Source organism: Besnoitia besnoiti, chromosome XI, assembly GCF_002563875.1.
Source record: "Besnoitia besnoiti strain Bb-Ger1 chromosome XI, whole genome shotgun sequence".
NCBI lineage: Eukaryota > Apicomplexa > Conoidasida > Eucoccidiorida > Sarcocystidae > Besnoitia > Besnoitia besnoiti.
The window spans coordinates 2,156,804-2,175,281 of record NC_042366.1 but is presented as its reverse complement, the minus strand read 5'-3'; the positions used below and the strand labels follow the sequence as shown (position 1 = coordinate 2,175,281).

At 56.7% G+C, this 18,478-nt stretch overlaps 3 protein-coding genes across 3 annotated transcripts; 2 read left to right on the top strand and 1 right to left on the bottom strand.

Annotated features, from left to right (window-relative positions):
• Positions 1-1,213: 1,213 nt before the first annotated feature.
• On the top strand, positions 1,214-2,356 carry BESB_021860 (putative 50S ribosomal protein L16; the record flags this gene model as incomplete). Its single annotated transcript, XM_029360895.1, has 3 exons — positions 1,214-1,383; positions 1,704-1,834; positions 2,088-2,356. 3 exons carry the CDS (start codon positions 1,214-1,216, stop codon positions 2,354-2,356), a joined length of 570 nt encoding a protein of 189 aa, XP_029216254.1.
• Positions 2,357-5,574: 3,218 nt separating this feature from the next.
• Positions 5,575-10,678, top strand: BESB_021850 (WD domain-containing protein; the record flags this gene model as incomplete). The annotated part of the gene is made up of 9 exons (XM_029360894.1): positions 5,575-5,875; positions 6,238-6,360; positions 6,733-6,898; positions 7,432-7,658; positions 7,988-8,086; positions 8,807-8,986; positions 9,531-9,810; positions 10,056-10,120; positions 10,581-10,678. The coding sequence occupies 9 exons, from the start codon at positions 5,575-5,577 to the stop codon at positions 10,676-10,678; spliced, it is 1,539 nt and encodes a 512-aa protein (XP_029216253.1).
• A 1,322-nt stretch (positions 10,679-12,000) lies between these two features.
• BESB_021840 (uncharacterized protein) lies at positions 12,001-17,461 on the bottom strand (the record flags this gene model as incomplete). Its single annotated transcript, XM_029360893.1, has 10 exons — positions 12,001-12,054; positions 12,183-12,287; positions 12,665-13,096; positions 13,480-13,869; positions 14,411-14,497; positions 14,909-14,959; positions 15,490-15,566; positions 15,858-15,927; positions 16,272-16,341; positions 16,734-17,461. 10 exons carry the CDS (start codon positions 17,459-17,461, stop codon positions 12,001-12,003), a joined length of 2,064 nt encoding a protein of 687 aa, XP_029216252.1.
• Positions 17,462-18,478: the final 1,017 nt, after the last annotated feature.

The window sequence follows — 18,478 nt, the reverse complement described above, 5'->3', positions numbered from 1 at the left end:
AGAGATAAGGCTTGCCGATACAGGGAGAGACTCAAGAGACTACGGCGGCGACAGGCGCCTCTCTGAGAATGTGAGAATGCGGCTCACGCCGATTCACAGCGTTCGTAGGGTCGCTGAAAAGTCCGCGCTGCCGTCTCGGTTGTGCCTCGGGGAGAAGGCATTCGCGAGCGCCTGCATGCGATGCGAAAAATCGATCGCACAGCCCCCTGGACGGCTGTTTTTCCCTGTAAATCGTCCAGAACATTCCGATCCAACGCCTTTTGTCCGTCTTGTAACTGAAGAGGCGACGTCTTATCTTTTTCAGCATCCTCCGCGGGCGAGGTTTTTCCCGGGGTCAACGCGATGCATGGCCGGCTGCAAGAGATGTGGCGGGCTTTCCTCCCGCGGACATCTTTCAAGATATGAGAAAGAGGACTGGTTTCTGTTGATTTGAGTCTTCTCCTGTCTTTCTCGCGCGACTTCCGGTTCTCTCCGGGCGCCGCTTTTGCCTCTTCGGCCTCAGTCTGTTCGGGAAAGCGTGAGATGGCCCCGAAGGAGGCAACCGCCATCAACGCGCTCGGTTGCTGGCTTTCCTCGCCTCTGTGTCGGGACGAATTACCTGCGGTTCTCCGCTTTCCGCTGCTTGCTTTCCGCTGCGCAGAGGTTTCCCGCCCGGTGCGCAGGCCTCCTGTATCCCGCCAAGCTCCGTGACGAGCGGCGGGCTCTGTAGGGGTCTCCCTCGCTCGCGCTTCTTAATTTTCGTCTTTCTTCCGTCATTCGTGCTCTTGCCTGCTTCCTGCTTCTTCCTGCCAGAGGCCAAAGGATTGGTTTCCTTCCCCGGCCTCCAACTGCTTCTCGTCTCTCGGGGTGTTTCTACACCCCGCGCCCGTGTCGCTTCAAGACTTCGGTGTGTGGCGTGGACTCCCTCGGGTCTTCTCTCTCCATTTTCTGCGCGCTCTGGGACGACACGCGCTCGCTCTTGCAGTCAGCCCTCTTGTCGCGTTGCCCGTTCTGGCGGGAGTCACTTTTTCGCTTCTTTCCTTCTCCTCTGTGTCTCCCAGGGCCAAGCTGCGGCGCGGTATTCCTCCACTCCGGCAACCGTAATCATATGCGTGTACGCTTGTGTATAGCTGTATGTATATATAGAGAGCGTATATGCATATGTGTTCACTGTGGGCGCGCTGAGCTGTCGTTCCGGCTCGCTTCGCTCTGTTTCTCTCTGTTTTCGCGCAAAATGCCGCCCGTTCGCTTCAAACTCCCGCAAGAGGTTCGCATCAAAGTGCCCATTGGGCGCATTCCTCCAGCAGTCAGCCATGAGGTCCGCCTAGGCAAGAGCCTCGTCGCCGTCGCTCCTCACCGAGTGACGGCCGAGCAGCTCGAGGATGCGCGTCGCATTCTGAGAAGGTGAGAGCGACGCTCTCGGGGCCCCCGCTCTCCCGACCGAAGCCGCCGCGGCGAACGGGCCTTGCGCGATAGAGCCGGTGCCGAACGCGCAGAGAATTCATCGCTTCGCCACTCCATATCCATGGCCGTCGCCTGTTCCACGCGTGTCTCCGTCGAGTGCCTCTTTCTCTCTCCGTCGGCTTGTGGGGGGGGGGGGGGGGGGGGGGGGGGGGGGGGGGGGGGGGGGGAGGGCACGGGGGGGAGCCTCGGGGCCGTGTGTGAACGCGTTTTGGGTAGCTGTCGCCGAGCGGTTTTCCTTTGTCTCTGTTTTTTTGTTTCAGACACTTGGGGCGGACCAAGGAGGTTCATGCGAACGTCCACGCGACCTACGCGGTGACGCGGAAACCGGAGGGAACGAAGATGGGACAGGGAAAAGGCAGCATCGATCGCTTCGTCGCGCGCGTGCCTGCAGGTGAGTCGCGGGGAGACACCGCGTTTGCTTGTTGGGGGAGGAGCGACTTCGCGCGCCTCTCAGGGGCCCGATGGGGATCGCGGCCGAATGTGCGTCCGATCGGCCGCCTTCTCTTCGCGTTTTTCTCTCCGCGTGATGACGCTCCGGAGGTGTTGCGCGTCTTCTTGTTGTTGCGCGGCGACGGGCGGTCCCCGTGCTGCGTGCGGGAGTGGAACAACGAGGATCTGTATGCTGCGTTGTGCTGTCCGTACAGGCCGCATCCTATTTCACATTCCGCAGGTGAACCCCTTCCATCCTTTCCCCGAGGTTCAGCCGAACTTTGCCGCGTTCAAAGCAATCGCGCCTCGCCTGCCGATGCCGGTCGTCTTCCGCGAACAGAACAACTTCTTTCAGATGCACTCAGTCAAAGATCTCATCGAGAAGCGCAGGACGGAGGAGCGAGAGTTGCGCGAGAAGACCGTGCGTGAGAGGCTAGGCGGCTTCCAGCCCGACAAGGGAGCAGACAACCCCGCGAAGAGGTAGATGCAAAAGCACCCTCGTGAACACTCCAGGGAGACGAATCTGCGCATATCTCTCGCGCACAAAACTGGTGCTTCTTTGCAACTCGACCGGGCTTGCTTCGTTCCGCTTTCCTCTCTAGATCTACGCTCCGTGTCGCTTTTCCTCCGACACTTCAGTTCCCTTCTTTCCCAGTCTCTCACGTCTCTAATCTGGTCTTAGTCTGCTAGGCCGAAGCCTGCATGCAGGACTCTCGCTCTTCGCGCGTTCGAGTTTCGCAGACCTGCTCTCCCGTCTCGCTTGCCCTGGTGTCTCCCCTACTATTTTTGTTTCTTCCAGAGATGCTCAAGAGGCGGTCGTATTGTCGCTGCGTCTTTTACGCGTGAGGCATTGTCTGTTTGCTTGCCGTTCACGCGACCAGCCGCCCTCGCGGCCTGACAGCCTCGCCCGCGCTCGTCCTTCCTCTCAACGTGCGCAACCTCCGGCGCTTGTCACGCAGCGCTCGACGCAAAAAAAAAAAAACTCGTGCACATACACGCATGCGCATCCGCCTAGTGGCACACGACACGCATATATATATATATATATATATATATATATATAAATTTGTATGTATATGTATGTAAAATTAAAATATGGTCCCTCGAGTCTGGTAGCCATGGCACGACGCGTCCACGTTGCAGCTGTTTCACGCGGGACCGCGACAGCAGGCGATATGCTTGCACGCGCCTGCAAGAAACCGTTTTTTGTGAGCGGCGAGTCACCGGCGCGGCCTCGCTTTGTGGCGCAGAGCAGCTGCGTCTGGGGACCTGTAGGTTGCGTTTGGGCGTGCTGTCGGCGCAGTTTTCCGTAAGCACTCGGCAGGACGAAAGGAATTATAGTAAGATGGCGAGACGCCGGTATATCTCTTTTTCACATCAACCTCTGTGAGCTGCTACCTGCCGCCACTACCTATCTATTGGACCCTCTCTCTCTCTGTATACCAACTCCACTCTATACCTGCATACTTGCAAGCGGTGGCTATCTGGGTCGGCGTCACAAATACGTTAAACTGTTTTAGTATCGACCAGCTGTGCTCCGCCCCCAGATTCGAGACTTTCTAGGGTTTAGTTACTCAGCATAGACGAATGCAGTGAGCGCCTTTTCGTATCGGATTGATAGCAATGCAAGGTCAGGCGCTCTGCCAGCGCTTCGTTTCCCAGCTGCGTGCTGCGCCAGGGAGAGGATCGCCACGCAGTCGCTGCCGCTGCGCATCGACGGCACCTCCACAGCTTTTTCTGTGGGTACTCCTGCATGCAGTGGAACTGCCGCGCAACCGTCAATGTGCCTGACCGCAAGAGAGGGCTACTCGCCCCGACACTTACCCGTTCAGCCATCGTGGCGGGCAGCGAGCCGCGCTCTGAACTTGAAGCCTAAACATCTTAAAGCGAGGCGTCAGTCAACGTGCGAGGGCCTCGAAAGCAGATGCTTCTCAGCCTGCCTCCGCCGCTTCACGAGGTGTACAGAGATGGAGAAGACGCGGCGGAAACTCGAGTCAGTATCGCCCCTGGTCACCCCGCGTTCGCGATCCGATTCAGATCGCGGGCATACGCCTCTACACGCCGCGCAGGCCTTCAAGTCTTCGGGTTGACACGAAGCAAAAAGAGCGGCATTTACGCGCGTGCGTGTGTGCTGCATCGCCAGCAGGTAGATACGCGCGACAAAGACCGAGTTACAAGAATCACCCGCGGCGCGGGCGAGTGATAAAGCATATACACTTTGTGCCCGCGCTCTCGCCGCATCCACCGCACATGCTGACGCAAAGGGAACACACCTACGACGATATCAGTCTTCAAGGCATTATAAGCTGTCTGATGTGCTTCCTATGTTTCGAGCTCGCAACTCGCAGCACGCAGGAGAAAGTTGAAAACTGCATCAAACGCCTCGAAAAGGCGCATGCAACACCACAAGGACATGCGCCGTTGCATTCGAGCGATCTTCGCCGCTTCATTTCCTTTTGTCTCTCTTTTGCCTCGCCTTCCTTTCTGTGTACCTTTCCAGTGAATATTCCAGCACGGTGCATGTCAGATCAGATTTTCGCCTTCGGCTGACTTCCTTGGAGACAGACGACGCGCCATCGACGCGGGCATGCGACAAGCCGCGCCCAGCGCGAGCGACGCCTCGCTGAGGCATCTCCGCGACTCCTTTCTCCGCTTTTCATTCTCCTCTGCCGTTTCTTTCCTTCTCCATACCGCCGCCTTTTTTTCTTATGGCTTTGAGACGCGGATTTCGCGTAAAACCCGCCTCGCGCGCCTAGAGCGTATCTGCTGAGGCCGCGCGCCTCAACGCCGAGACTCCTTGTCTCGTTTAGGAGATGCGAAAGACAGCAAAAATCGCGGATGAATATGTAACTTGCATCCAATCCCTTCTTCAAATTGCAAGCACAGAGACACGGGGGGGGGCACATGAGACAAAGAAGCAGACCTCCTGGAGGTAGCAAACGCTTTCAGCAGCACCGCGCCACAGAGGCTCGACGCCAGGAGTCGCGGCGAGGCGAGCGAGTCTAGGGAAGGAGAGAGAATGCCTTAGGGATGTGCCTTGCGTCTCCTGTTTTCTTCGCTACCTGCTCTTCTTCTTTCTTTTCTTCTCCCCTTCGTCTGCCTGCGCAGCTGCACGGTCCACGATTGCCCTATTTTCCTCCGCGTCGCTCTTTCCGCCTCTTTGCATTCCGTCGGCGGTGTTATTTCTCAGCCTCCCGCACCCGCTTCTCTCTTCTCCCCTATGCTTTTTCTCTTCTTCGTTTTCCTCGGCTGCGACGGCGGGATAAACCCGCCGAACTCCTCAAGGCCGCAAAAAAATTGTGAAATGAACTCAAATTCTAAATAAAAATAGCAAAAAGGAGACAAACACCGACTGCCCCTGTCCTGTCTCTCTGCCGCCAACAGGTGCTTTATTTTTAGGATTTTCGAGCTACGCAAGTCCTTTTCAAACCGTCCCCTCTTTTGTTTCTCGCTTTTCCCGCGCGCCAGCGAGACTTCCGTCTTGTTTTTCATTCTCTATTCCTTTCCTAGACGCGAGAGCTTGCGCCGCGCGGTCTCTGCTTCCTCCTTCCCACGACGTTTAGGTCGTCCGGTTTCTCTGAAGCTGTGCGTGGCGTTCTCTCCAGGGATCCCTCTTCCGTGCGGCCGAAGGCGCTTTTTCGTCTTCCCCCCTCTTCTCTTTGCCTGCTTTGATCTCCTTTCTTTCCTCTTCTCGTCGACCCCATGCGGCGCCTCTTTTTCTCTCCGCGCGCTCGAGGCGGAGTGGAGTCAAGCTTGCGCCGAGAGGCGACCGCGGATAGGGGCGCTTCTGCAGCTGCTGCTGCGTCGCCGTTCCCCGCTGGCGCGAGGTCCTGGAAGGAGAAGGCCTGCGAGCAGGTGACGCAGGCGGCGAGCGCCGCTAGCCGAGAGAAGGAGCGCATCAACAGCGTCGCCTTTAACCAAGATGCCTCCTGCGTCGCGCTGGCGACCTCGCGCGGCTTCGTCATCTATTCCACTGAGCCGCTGCAAAAAACGTTCGCGCGAGGTAACGAGATGATGCAAAAGGCTCTAACCTCTAGACTAGCGGAGGCGGCTGTGTCGCAGACAGATAGCGCGGCACGGAACAGCTCTGGCAGTGCGCGTCGCTGAATGAAGGAAGGCAAAACAGCAGCAGCGGCGGAGGGAGGCGGCGCGTAATCAAAGCGAGAAGGCGAAGCGGACACGACGGGGGAGAGGGAAGGAGAAAGCAAAGAAAAGCGGTCACAACGGCACCCGTGAGGTGCAAAAAGCCGGCGCAAGCAGCGCCGAGTCCGCGGCGCCAGACGCACGACAGGCCGTGGAGCCGAACCTGAGGCAGCTGCTGTGAAACCGCGCGCCTCTGCGGGCGTGCGCTTCGTTTCTTTTCAGATTTGACAAATGACTTTTGGAAGAGCTCGCAGGCCTGGGATCCCGGCCTCGATGAACAGACAGAGAAGGGGTTGCTGATCGCCGAGATGCTTTTTACTTGCAACATCCTCGCGCTTGTCGGAAGTAGGCTGTTTCGCTGGAAGACGAGAAAGAAAGAACGGCCGCACGCGCAGGGCCGCGCACTTTCGCGTCGAGTGCATGCGCCTTTTACGCCGCGAGTTAGACTCCCTGTTACACTTACTAAACGGGATTTCTAGCGCTGTGTACACTATATATATATATTTATTTATGTAAAATCTGCTTTTTCAGGGGAGTATATACTACGCGCTGGGTGGCGTGGCAAGGCTGCAGAGGGTGGGACTGCGCGAACAAGGGCGCTCAGAGGCGCCCGATAGAGCGTGGGGGTGTGTCACGCTTGCCGCAGCAAAAAAAAGCCAGCCCTGTCTGCAGTAGGTGAAGTGACTCGCTGTCGTTGTTGCGAGAGTTTGTCTTCAGGTCAACCCTCGGCGCTTTACTGGCCTAAGCGTCTGCGAGAAGACCTCGAGCGCGAGACGCGTTGGAGCGGAGATGCCTGCGTCCTCTGGGATGACCGGCAGGAAAAAGTCATCGCGCAGCTGCAGTTTCACTCGCCGATTCGAGGAGTTCAATTGCTCAAAGAAGTGTAGGCATGCTTCTCAGCCCACCTCAGCGCGCCTTGTGACGCTGGCTTAGCAGCGATATTCGGTTTTCTAAATCTCTCCTTCCAGGGTTTAGAGTTATCCATACGTGAAGGGACTCGCAGAAGTTGAGGTACTGCGAAAAACGCCCTCCGAAAGGGCCTCTGCCTGCGTGGCGAGTGAAGGCTGTGACGCCCTTCGTGGGAACTATCCGAGGGCGGCCATCTGCACTCACTTAAGTGGCTACATACTTATATATATTTATATTTATATATTATTTTATTTATGTTTGGCTTCATATATGTACACTGTGTAGTGTGCGTGCGTGCATATACCCGTACGCGTATTTATAGAATGATAGCTGGCGCACATTTACGTAGGTTCTCATGCCCGAGTTGCGACGTTCACGCACGGCTGGAGATCGACGTAGGCATCGGAAGATATGCGTCATGTGAAGCGAGACTGCCGCGAGCCCGGCCTTCCTCCTCTGCGTAGAGTTGCGTCGCGTTTTCTCTTTTTCATGTTTTTTCTGTCTTAGGTTGCTCGTGATGCTCACAGAGAAGCTCTGCGTGTATCGACTGCGAGACTTGCTGCTACTCGACACGATATCCACAGCGCCGGATCCAGGGGCGATCTGCGCCGCTGCGTCGCTGCCTTCTTTCGCCTCAGCCTCTTCTTCTTCTTTCTCGTCTTCGTCTTTTTCTCGCAAAGATCAGTCTTCTGGAGGTCTCGGCTTGTCTTCTCACGTCCTCGTGGCCTGTCCCGGTGCGTAGGAGGACGCGCGCCTGCATGCGAAACCGCGCGACTTCACTCGCCTCGTAGATGTGCAACATCTAAAAACGCACTCGCCGGCTTTTGTAGCCCCGCGCAAGCCTCTGCCTATATGCAAATGTGCAGAAAGATTTTTTCTCTGCTTCGAGTGTTGCGTGTAGATAGATCTGCCGGAGACTCTAGTCCTCACTCCCTTGTCTGTTGCTGTCGCTTGGCGTGGCTCGCTGCCTCCCTCTAGACGGGCGCGCAGATAGAACCTCTGAACGGCGACTTCGTAACTTGCGTTTGTGTCCTCCACTTTCCCCTTTTTCGGATCTTCGCAGCGCTTCAGACGGGACAGGTACAGCTGCTGGTGTACGGCGAAGATCCCGGCGCGCCTGCGCACTGCAGCAGCTCCCTCGGCTCTGCGGACTCCGCCACGAGTGAGAGAACGAAGTAGAGTTGGAGGCGCAGCACCGAGTGCCTGAACAAACAGAAAAAAGGGGCAAAATTTCTGCAGCCTAACGTGCCTCAAGGAGCAAAGAGAAGGCCCAATGCATCTCTTCCGGAGGCAGACTCGCTTTTCGCCCCGCCCAGCCGCTGGAGCGGACCTCCAAAAATGCATGAGAGGCTCTTCAAAAACGCTAAACAGCGAGTAGAGACTGTCGCACATGAAGAAAGCGAACTCGTATTCGTCAGACTATCGAGTTTGCCTGTGGACTGTGGCTGCTGCCTTTTTTTCTTTCCTTTTTCGGGTCTCCACTGTGCAGGCGACAGCAGCAGACGCACCACTGCGGCGACCCCGTTGATCTCCTCCATAGCTGTGTGTAGGTCTCTCTCAGTGCACATCCACGGTCTGCGACATTTCGTCCATCCAAATAGATGTATGTTTATTTATATACATTTGTGTTCAAAACGATATATATATTTATTTATAAAGGTTTTTACACTTTTGTGTGTTGACGCCGAGAAGGCGTAGCGTACGCGTATGTGCGCAGAAAAATGCGTTGGCACAGAGGTACGCGTGCCTCGTCAAGGACACGGCAAGCACTCCTCTCGATGAACCTGTATCTGCACCCCTTGACATGCAAACATATCTCTACCTGGGTGAGTCGTATATCCACGGTGCGTGCGCGTGCGGTTTTTTCTATATCTTTTTCAAGATTTTCTTCTTTCCTCTTCTGCGTCGAATTTCCTCTACTTCCCAGGCGCACACACGAACGCGCTCGCGTTCCTCTGTTTGAGCAGCGACGGCGCGCTGCTTGGCACAGCTTCGGCGCGCGGCACGCTGCTGCGCGTCTTCAGCGCGAAGACGGGCGATTTCCTTATTGAATTCCGCAGGGGTGAGACAGCCTGCGTGCTGCGAATCTGCACCAAGGCCTTGCGCGCGGACTCCAGCGCGAGCCTTCGCGTGGGCGATCTCCAGGAGGATAGAATAGTCGCCAACTCAGCTCTGATCGGTCTCGCTCGACGCCCGCAGCTGTCGTGTCTGTGAATCAATCCACGCGTGTGCGGAGGCCGTTGCCGCCCCGCGATAGCTGGCGGCGCGGGGCGTGGCGCAGACTGGATGCGTTTGCGGCACCGGGCGCTGCAGCCGCGAGAGTCCTGCGGCCTGTCGCTCGAGTCCAAGAGACGCCTGAAAAGGCGTCTTCATCCCTCCGTGCATCGCACATCTCGCCATGTGCCCTGGACCTCTTTTCCGAATGCGAAGGGGAAAATCGAGGCAGCCTCGCGGCGTGTCAGCTGCAGGGGAGAGAGCCGATGCAACTGCCGCGGAGGCGCATGAAGATCCGTGACTGCGTGCCCGGAGTTGGAAGTGCCCGCGTTTTTTGAAACGCGTGCGTCATCCGCGAGAGCCTCGTCGTCTGTTGAACGTTTTGCCTACAGGCAGCAACCCGGCGAGCATCACATCGATGAGCTTCAGTCCGGACTTGCGGTTCCTCGCCGCGTGCAGCGGGACTGGCACAACGCATGTCTACAGGCTCTCAACCGAGGCGGCGTGCGACGGGGCCTCGCGCCCGCCGGCGAGCCGCGCTGGCGGCGGCGAGCCGCACGCCTCGTCGCGCAGCGAAGCCGCGCAGGAGTCGCCGAAGGAGGGCTCCAAGAGCGGATTCTTCGGCGCCCTCGGCCCCTATTTTCAACACCAGTGGAGTTTCGCTCAGTGGAGGTAGGCGCGCCCGCGTGGGGGGGGAGCGGGGGGAGCCAGAAGATCCTCAGACCCAGGTGCACGAAGGCCTCGAGGTTTCGAGGCGACAACGACCGCGGCAGGCCTTTGTTTCTCCAGGGCGAGAACCCCACGCAGAGGGGAGGGGGGAGGGGCGCTCGGGTCGCTGGGAGAGCGAACGCACAGCCTGCGCGGCTTCGTGGAGCTGGACGTCGTGTGTTGCCTCGATTTGCCTGCGCCGCTCTCAGGCTGCCTTCGAAGGACTGCGCGGCTATCTGCGCCTTCGCGCAGCACGAGCGCGACACGCTCTACGGTAAGCCCGGCAACGTTTTACCGAAATGTTCTATAAATCCATCAGTGGTTTCTATGTGCAGGCTCGAAGCTTTGCGCATGCAGCGACGCCAGGAGCCTGCCTCTTGTTAACGCATCTTGAGTGGCAGTTTCGCCGCGAAAGAGAGCTAGTCATTCCAGTCCTAGGCGTTTGCGCATGTATTCGTAAACAATTCTGCCCAAGGTTGCGGGTGAGTCAGGGAACGCGGGGACAGACACCTGATTTATCGGCGTGAACAATGTCCTGACTCCTGAATAGTGATCTCACTCAATTCCCTCTGCACACACTATGTTCAAAACTATGAAAAAAATACCCAAAAGTTATTTTCTAGAAACTGGGAATCTGGCCTACCCTTGTGCGTAGGGAAAGGCGTGACTGAGACGCGTCTCTGCCTGCTTTTGTGTATGGGATATTCCGGTCTACAAAAATGTGTGTGTTTCAGTGATCAGCGCCGAAGGGCACTTCTACAAGCTTCGGCTTGACCCTGTGAACGGCGGCGTGATGACGAAAGTCCTCTGCGAGTCTCTGCTCCCCCCCTGAGAGACGAAACTTCCGGACTCGCGCGTCGGGGGGCAGGTTCCGTGTCAAGAGTTCGGCCGCACCTCGCTGAGGCTCAGCGGCAGAACTTCTCCGCGGCGCCGATCGTGATCGCCGCCATGTATGCGTTGTCGCGCGCGCCTATATTGCCCACGGCCGGGGAGAGCTGGAGTCTGCGAATGGTTTTTGTCGCGGCCTGCGACACGCGTGACCGGCGAGGACTGGTGTATTTTTTCGATATTTTTTTTCGCTTTCGTTCCACTGTGAAACGCTGAAAGAGGCGTCCCGTGTGCACAGACACCTGACCTTGACGACAAGCTCCCCGCGGACGTGTTCCCTATAAAGTATATGTCTCCTTCCACTCGTCTGGCGCCGACACAGCGAGGCCGTTTAGCAGATATACCTCTAAAAGAGGGAAAGAGCCTTTCGATTCGTGTAGACTGAAAGCGCAGAAGATCCTCAGCAGCTGCACAAGACACCGATCTAGCCTCTCTTAGAAAGCGTCGACGCGGCGATCGCTGACGTCACTTTCCTCTCGCTCGCTCGAGTCAAAGCGCACAAATCGCCGCACGGGATGCAGCGCCTCTTCAGCTACTCGCTATACATCCGTCATTCGATATGTCGGTGTCCATATATATATTTATATATTTATATAGATGCTAATATGTTAGTATGTAGAGAGGATCCGTCGGCGCTTTGAGCGGTCGCAGTGAATGTCGCAGGCGCGTCTTTGCAGAGGCACCAGCCGCGCGCGTGTCTCCTCGAGCCCGTCCGCGCGGCGGCTCCTGCTGAGAAGAACGTGTCACTTTGAATAGATTCATCGAAAGAAACGATTCGCGTAAAAGGTTTGGGACTTTTCACACAGGCCAAGCACACGCCTTTCATCTCTCTGAAACAATACGTTTTCCTCCTCGCTGTCAAACCCGCGGTCAAGTCGGCGATTCTATCACTCCGTACCACACAAAAACTGCGCCTACTCTCAGAGCACCTCCGCCCCTTCATCGCCATTGCGATCTTTCTGCCCTTCTTTTGAATCGTCGGTTGCCAGGGGCGCTTCTAGCTCCGCTTCTGCGAAGGCATTTTTCTCTTCTGCGTTTTTTTCTCGACTTTTCTGCCTTCGCTGCATCCGGTTCCCACGCAACAAAAAGGCGTTGGCGCGCTATGCTCGAGGCCGCGCGTATAGCGCCCTCAGCTGGACATCGAGGCGTCTCTTTCTTTCTCTTGTTCGCCGTAGAAGTAGCTCTCTTGCAGGTCTCTTTCGATCTGTGAGCACCCGGCACGCCGTAAGGGGAACACTGATACAGGAAGAAAAATGCAATTTGAACTTAAAACACACGCGCTGCGAGGGGCCGCCGATGGCGCAGCGAGGGGATCGACACCTGCCCAAACGGTAGCGAAGGAACAGAAGTCGAGACACAAGTCGAACGACGCGCACAACTCGAAGCGCAGGAGTTTCAAAACACAACACGAGAAGGAGCGGGGAAAAGGAAAGACAGCGCCACGTTACCTCTCGGAGGTCATCGAGCGATTCGTCCTGATCGATTTCGGCGTAGTTGACGTAGCAGGCGTCATGCCCGAGGAGGAATTTTTCTTGCATCAAGAGCAGAAAGTCCTAACAAACGGGCGCAGCGTGCACATCAGAAACTCCGTTCGCTACGCAAAACTCGCGAGACAGCTAAGTTTCGCAATTTCTTATACGATTAGCCGATGCAGACTGCAGAGCAGGCGCCTACGCTCCGCGATTCGACAGACTACCCAAAATGATGAGTCGGTAAACGCGAGCGACAGCCAGCCAGAATCGCGTGGCGCAACCGAATGATACACCGGGGTCAGGCCGCGCGGACAATCAAAGGCCACAGAGAACACGCCGTCTCCCACGAAACCGCAGCGGCGCGCCAACGCGCTTCAAGGCGCAGCGAGAGTTAGTGAAATGAAAACAGAAAAGGGAAGTCCACGCGCACAGGGAGGGCGAGTGCGCCGAACGCATACCTCTCGGCGCTGAGTATAGCTTGCGGAGTTGAGAAATCGTCGCGCGCGTTTCCCTTCCGCCGGCGCGACGCCGACCTGACGGCCTTTGAAGTCTCCTGGCGAATCGTCTTCGTCTTCGTCGTCGGTTTCCTCTTCACTATCTAGATCTACACTCATGTCTTCCTCGTGCTCTTCTTCGCTCGTCGCCTCCTGTTTGCTCTCGCCGTCGATGCCCTCCGCGCGCGGCTCCTCCGCGTCTTGCTGCTTTTCACTTTCGCGTCTTTTGTCGTCGAGGCCCTTGCCGCGGCCTCTCGCCATGTGCCGCGTTTGGAGCTGCTCGACGAGCGCACACACTTTCTGTTTTGCTCTCTCTTCGCGACGGTTCTCGCGAGCATCCTGCGCCTCGCGTCGCTGCGCCTGCCGCAGCCGGCGCGCCTCGGCTTGCTCGCGATGCTGAGAACGGAAAACCGGGAGAAAGCGGAAACTCGCACACAACGGAGAGGAGCAACAGTCGCAAAGACAGACAGGCACAAACGGGCGCCACAGCTTGAGAATTATATATATAGATTTCCACTTACCTCTTTACATCCGATCTGCTTTTCGTCGCTAACTTCCCATATATTGAGGCGTAAACATGCTGTGATACAGGCGCATGAAATTGGCTTAATCTGTGCGTGAATAGAGGTATCTCCGTTTCGCATCAACAAATTTCTCTTTCCTGCTTCTTCAACTTCCACCCGTCGCCGCCGCTCTGTCGCCTCCCCCCCCTCCCCCCGTGTCCTCTCTTTTCGGTTTTTCTGCGTTTTTCGTCGCGGTTCCCTTCCCTTTTTGCTCACCTCCTGGAGCACCTTCCCGCCCATCTGCGCGAGCAGCGCCTCGTCGCGGCGTCGCCACTGCGCGCGCTCCTGTCGCGCGGCTCTGCGGAGTTCGCGGTTGTCCAAGGCACTGAGCAGACACGAGCTCAGCGAGCCGGGCGCAGCGGAGAAGAAGCATTCTCTCTCCTCGGCGCCCTGGAGCGGCTTGCCGCGCGACCCGCCTTGCCCGCGGGCGCTGCTGGAATTCTTCAGCGCCTCAGGGCCTCGCAGAGGCAGCTCCAGCCGAGAAGACCGTGCGGACGACGAGGTCGGCGCGCTCGCAGTATCCGGAGCGCACGCAAACCGCCCAACTAGCTCGTGATACAGCGCAGGCTGCAGCGACGCCCCACACAGCGCACCCATCGAGGCAAGCTAGGCGAAAGACAAAGAACGCATATCGGAGTCTAGTGCTGCACACGCGCCGTGCTTCCGCTCTCTATCTCTGTCTAGGATGCATGAGGTCGTTCGCAGCCGCGGCACAGGGCCAGGACGCCTACAAGCACGGCTGAATGCGCAGATCTACGCGCGACTTTGAGAACTCCGCAGATGTCGGGAGTTCGGATGTGGCGCCTGACTTTAGATCGCCTGTGTGACGCCGTTGCGTTCTCTCTCTTCGCGCCTCGCGTTTGCACCCCAGCCGTGCACGTTCTGCGAGTCAGGCGTGGACTTCGGACCGTCTACGAGGGCGCTGCTTGCGTCTACGTTCCTATCAATACTCTTTTCCTTCTATCGACTTTTCTTCTTGAATGCGCGTTGCCGCCCAAACTCAGTGTCTATCGCGCGTATCTCCCTTCTTGCCCTCTCTTGCACTAGTCTCTTCCGCTTTTGTTTGCCTTCTCGTCCAGGTGGTTTGGAGGTTTGTGAGACTCGTCGCTCGACGTCTGCACGGCTTTCCTTTCACTGCTTCACGCACCTGTCGCGCCTGCATCGCAGCCTCTGAGAAAAAATCCCCTTCCGCGACCAACTGCCGCAGCTTCGTCAGACGCCGGTTTGCCGCGAGCTGAGAAAACCAAAGCGGTTCAAAATCCCCACGCATGGCGTCGTTGCTTAACGTTTATACAGGACTTCCGTTGTGCACACGAAAGGAGTTCAGCAAGGGCATGCGTCAGCATCTCGCTCGCTCTCGTTGCACATGGAGGCATCGGAGCGCAGCCGATACGCGCCCGCGTGGCTACACCAGCATTCATGTAAATGGATATATTTATATTTATATATATATAGATTTGTGTATATTTGTGTGAGAGGAAGAGAAGGAGAAGCGAGGCCCCTGGCATACATCTTTCTTGCAGACAGATCGACGTGTCGAAACAACCGTGTCTCGCGACGTCGCATGCGACAGCAGCGTTTGCCTCGGATCGTTAGCGCCTGTCTCAAACGCATGCGTTTTTCCTTCGGTGTCGGGCGGCCTCACCTTTTCTCTTTGCTCCGGCGTGGAGCGGCTCTGTAGCGAGTTGATGTAAAACTGGGCACACGAAAGACGCACAGACGAACTTCAAAAACTAAAAATTAGGCTCGCACAGGCAAGTGGGCACGAAGCAGAACAAGCAGAGACACAGACAAGAGAGGGCAGACAAATGCAGATGAAATCGGCAGACGCACGTAAATGCTGATGCACGAAGATTCCATCTCCCCATACACATACATAAAGATAAATACATATCACTATATATGCGTGAAAATATAGACATGCATAAAATATGTATATATATATATATATATATATACATACATACAAAGTGTGCCTTAAACCAAAAAAAGAAAGGACAGTCAGACGCATGTCGGGGGAGAAAGGCATACGCTAAAAGAGAGTAAAACTCCGCATACTCTGAGGATTTTTCGCTTGCGAGGTAGCGAGTTGAGCGAGACGAGGCACTCGAGCGCGCTGGCGCTGCAGTCGCGAGCGGGAGACACTAGGAGGGAAAAGAAAAAAAGAAAAATATGACAGAAAAAAGGAAACTGTGCACGTAGAGGGGTTTTGAACGAAGCCCTGACCTGGACTTCCGGCGACTCGGCGAAGTTCTCTTTGAAAAAAGCCAAGTGCTGCGCTTCGAAACACTCTCCGTGGCGCTCTGCAGACCCGACACATCCCATGCAACAGATGTGCATCTCAAGACTATAGGCTTATTGAACGCTTTCGTGCTTATTTGGCTGTGTCCGCTTTTGAGTGTGTATTCGCCCTGCGTCTCAAAGGCTTATATACCACCTGTACGATTGAGTGCCGAAACGAACTCCTGCAAACAGAGTGTGGCAGAGGGAAAGCGAAAGAAGAGCGACGACCGAGAATGGCTTGCATCGCTTTTGAAGCGGCACAAGAGAGGCCGGATTCCAAGAAAACCAAAGACATAAAATAGAATGCTTACCGAGAACAACGTGAGGGGAGTCGTGCATGAGGCGCTGCAAGTCTGCCACCAGTTCGTCTTGGGTTGGCTCCTGAGACCAGGCAGTTGAAACTCGAGAGAGAGAAAAAATTATTTAAACGCGCGGGAAGGCGGAAGTGAACCCGTATATACAAATAGATATAAATCGGCGTGTGAACAAGCCTTGTGAAACATGCATCAAACTTAAACCCTGCGCCGCCGCAGAAGCGAAACCGAAATCCACGCACAACGCTCCCATGACTCGTTCACTTTTGCTCTTTTCGTTTGCATCTGAGACAAGGGAAGGCTCGCCAGCAATCTCGGTCACTAACACACGGAGGAGTTCCGCGTCGCACGAAGGACTGTCGCGTTCAAACCTAAACTTTGAGTCTCTCTGCACGGGTTGCTTCGCTTTACCTCCTGCAGGTATTCGCCGTTACGGAAAAAGACCTTGGGGCGCGCGACAAACTTGTCGTGTTTGACAAGCCTGAAAGCCTCGCGCGAGAAATGAAACGCTCGAATCACTCAGAATGCAGGTCACATCTTCTCTCTTAAATCGCGCGGCGCGACGCCGTCAGGCGCCCGTCCCCACGCAGTGTACATACACTGCACACGTGCTCGACTTCTCTGCCTGCGACATCTCTTGCTTCCGACGGGAGCGGCAGCACTCAGGGCGACACCGGCGCCTTTTCGAGGAGAAGACGAAGAGGCCTGCGACTCCTCCATCTACATACGCTCGACTGTCCGCATATACACATCCATCCACAAACTTGGATAGATATCTACCGAACTATTGTGCATGCTGAGGTCTATATGGGTCGCCTCCTGTACTTGCTAGATGCGGAGCGGATCGTTTTCTCGCGTTCTGCCTTGTCTCACATGTTCACGATCTCCGCGGCGTTCCACGGGCGTGCGGCGGCCTCTGCGCCGGGCGGCGCGGGAGCGCCCTTCTTCTCCTCGACTTCTCGCTTGCCGTCGCACCGCGCGCGGAAACGCGCCTCCGCCATCTCCGCGTCCTCGCGTCCCTTCCGCCGCCGCTCGGCTGCGAGTGCCGCCGGTCCGACATCGGGCGAGCCTTCCAAAAGAAGTCTGATCTGCTCGGCGACGTCAGCGGACAGCGGCTCGGGTGCAACGGGGACTCCAGGCGAAGTCTGCGCATGCGTCGCCTCTTTCAGACGCACAGACGTAGATGCAGAGGCAGACACAGAGACAGCGGCGCCAGGCTCTTCGCAGGCGACAGAGGGCGCCGCGGAGGCGCGCGGAGAGACGTGACCCTCAGCGGCCGCCGGCGAGGGAGTGGAAGACGAGACGGACTGCGCGAGGGGGGGGGCAGAAGGCGCGGCAGAAGACGAGGGAGGAGGAAAGGCTGGAGAGGGAGAAGAAGAAGGAGAAATAGAGGCAGAAGAAGAAGGAGAAGTAGGGCTCGAGGCATCGGCGAGGTCTTCGGGATCGTCGGCCTCTTCGGGGCGGAAGAAGGCCGAGATGTCTGCGGCAGGGGCCTGGCGACGCGCCGCCGAGCGCGCGCCGGCTGAAAAAGAGAAAGGGGAAAACGATGCCGGCCGCCGAGGCGAGGGAGAAGGCGTGAGGCCGGCGTCGATATCCGCCATGGTCCCGACCTGCAGAGAGAGGCGAGAAAAGACTCAAAGAGAGGGGAGGCCGCACGGACGGAATCGCAGGCGAGCGACAGAAGCGAGCGCAGGAGAAAGTCTGAGAAAACAAAAAGAAGAGACTCGCACAGGTGCCCCTTTGTAGGATTTTCGACTCAACGAGATGACCCGACAGTGAAGACCGCGCGACATGAGGAAGCGAGACACCACGGCTAGGATCTTTGCGAATACACATTCATTGCAGGGAGGAGACGCCAGAAAAAAGGCGCCGCTCGAGCATAATAAAAATCCGAGTGGAATTCTTCAGAGAGACAACCCCGATACGCGCCGCAGGTCTGCTGTTGGATGGCGTTGTCGCTATGCATGCGCATCGATACTGCGCAAAGACGGGCGCCTGAATGCGATTTCAAACATAACGAAAAAAAAAAAAACACACCAAGGACCTGCGCTTTCGCAGCATTGCCTTCGCTTTTCAACATTTCTACGATGAGAAGGCGAGTCCATTCCGCCTCCGTTCAGGCGTTTTGACGAGGAGGCACGGTGTCGATATATCTAGCCGTCCCTTTCTCTCCTCACAGATCGCGTTTCGCAGCTCGATAGTGGACAAGGAAGCGTTTTTTCTCTTTTCGCGAAAACTTTCATCCTCCTGCGAGTCAGGCACACATACAGAGTTCCTTCTCTCTCTTGGGTTTAGGACTCCTGCGTTTTTTTTGGTCCGCCTCCGCTTGAAAAACCCCTTTCTGCCGTTCACGTGTGCAGCTCCTCTGCAAACAGGGCGGCCGGACCGCACTAGCGAAAAGTTCTCAGCCATCGTGAGTTTTTCCTCTGCCTCGGCTCTCTCTACAGCTGAAAGCCAGTCAGGCGCTTCCTCTGAGGCGGGATTTGCCCGCGCGACAGCTGCGCAGACACCGCGCCATTCTACTTCTTCCAGGGGTCGCGCGCCGTTGAGTTCTTCGTTCATGAGGCGCTTCTGGAAGGTCGCCGCCTGCGGCTACCCGAAGATCTCGCCCATGAAAG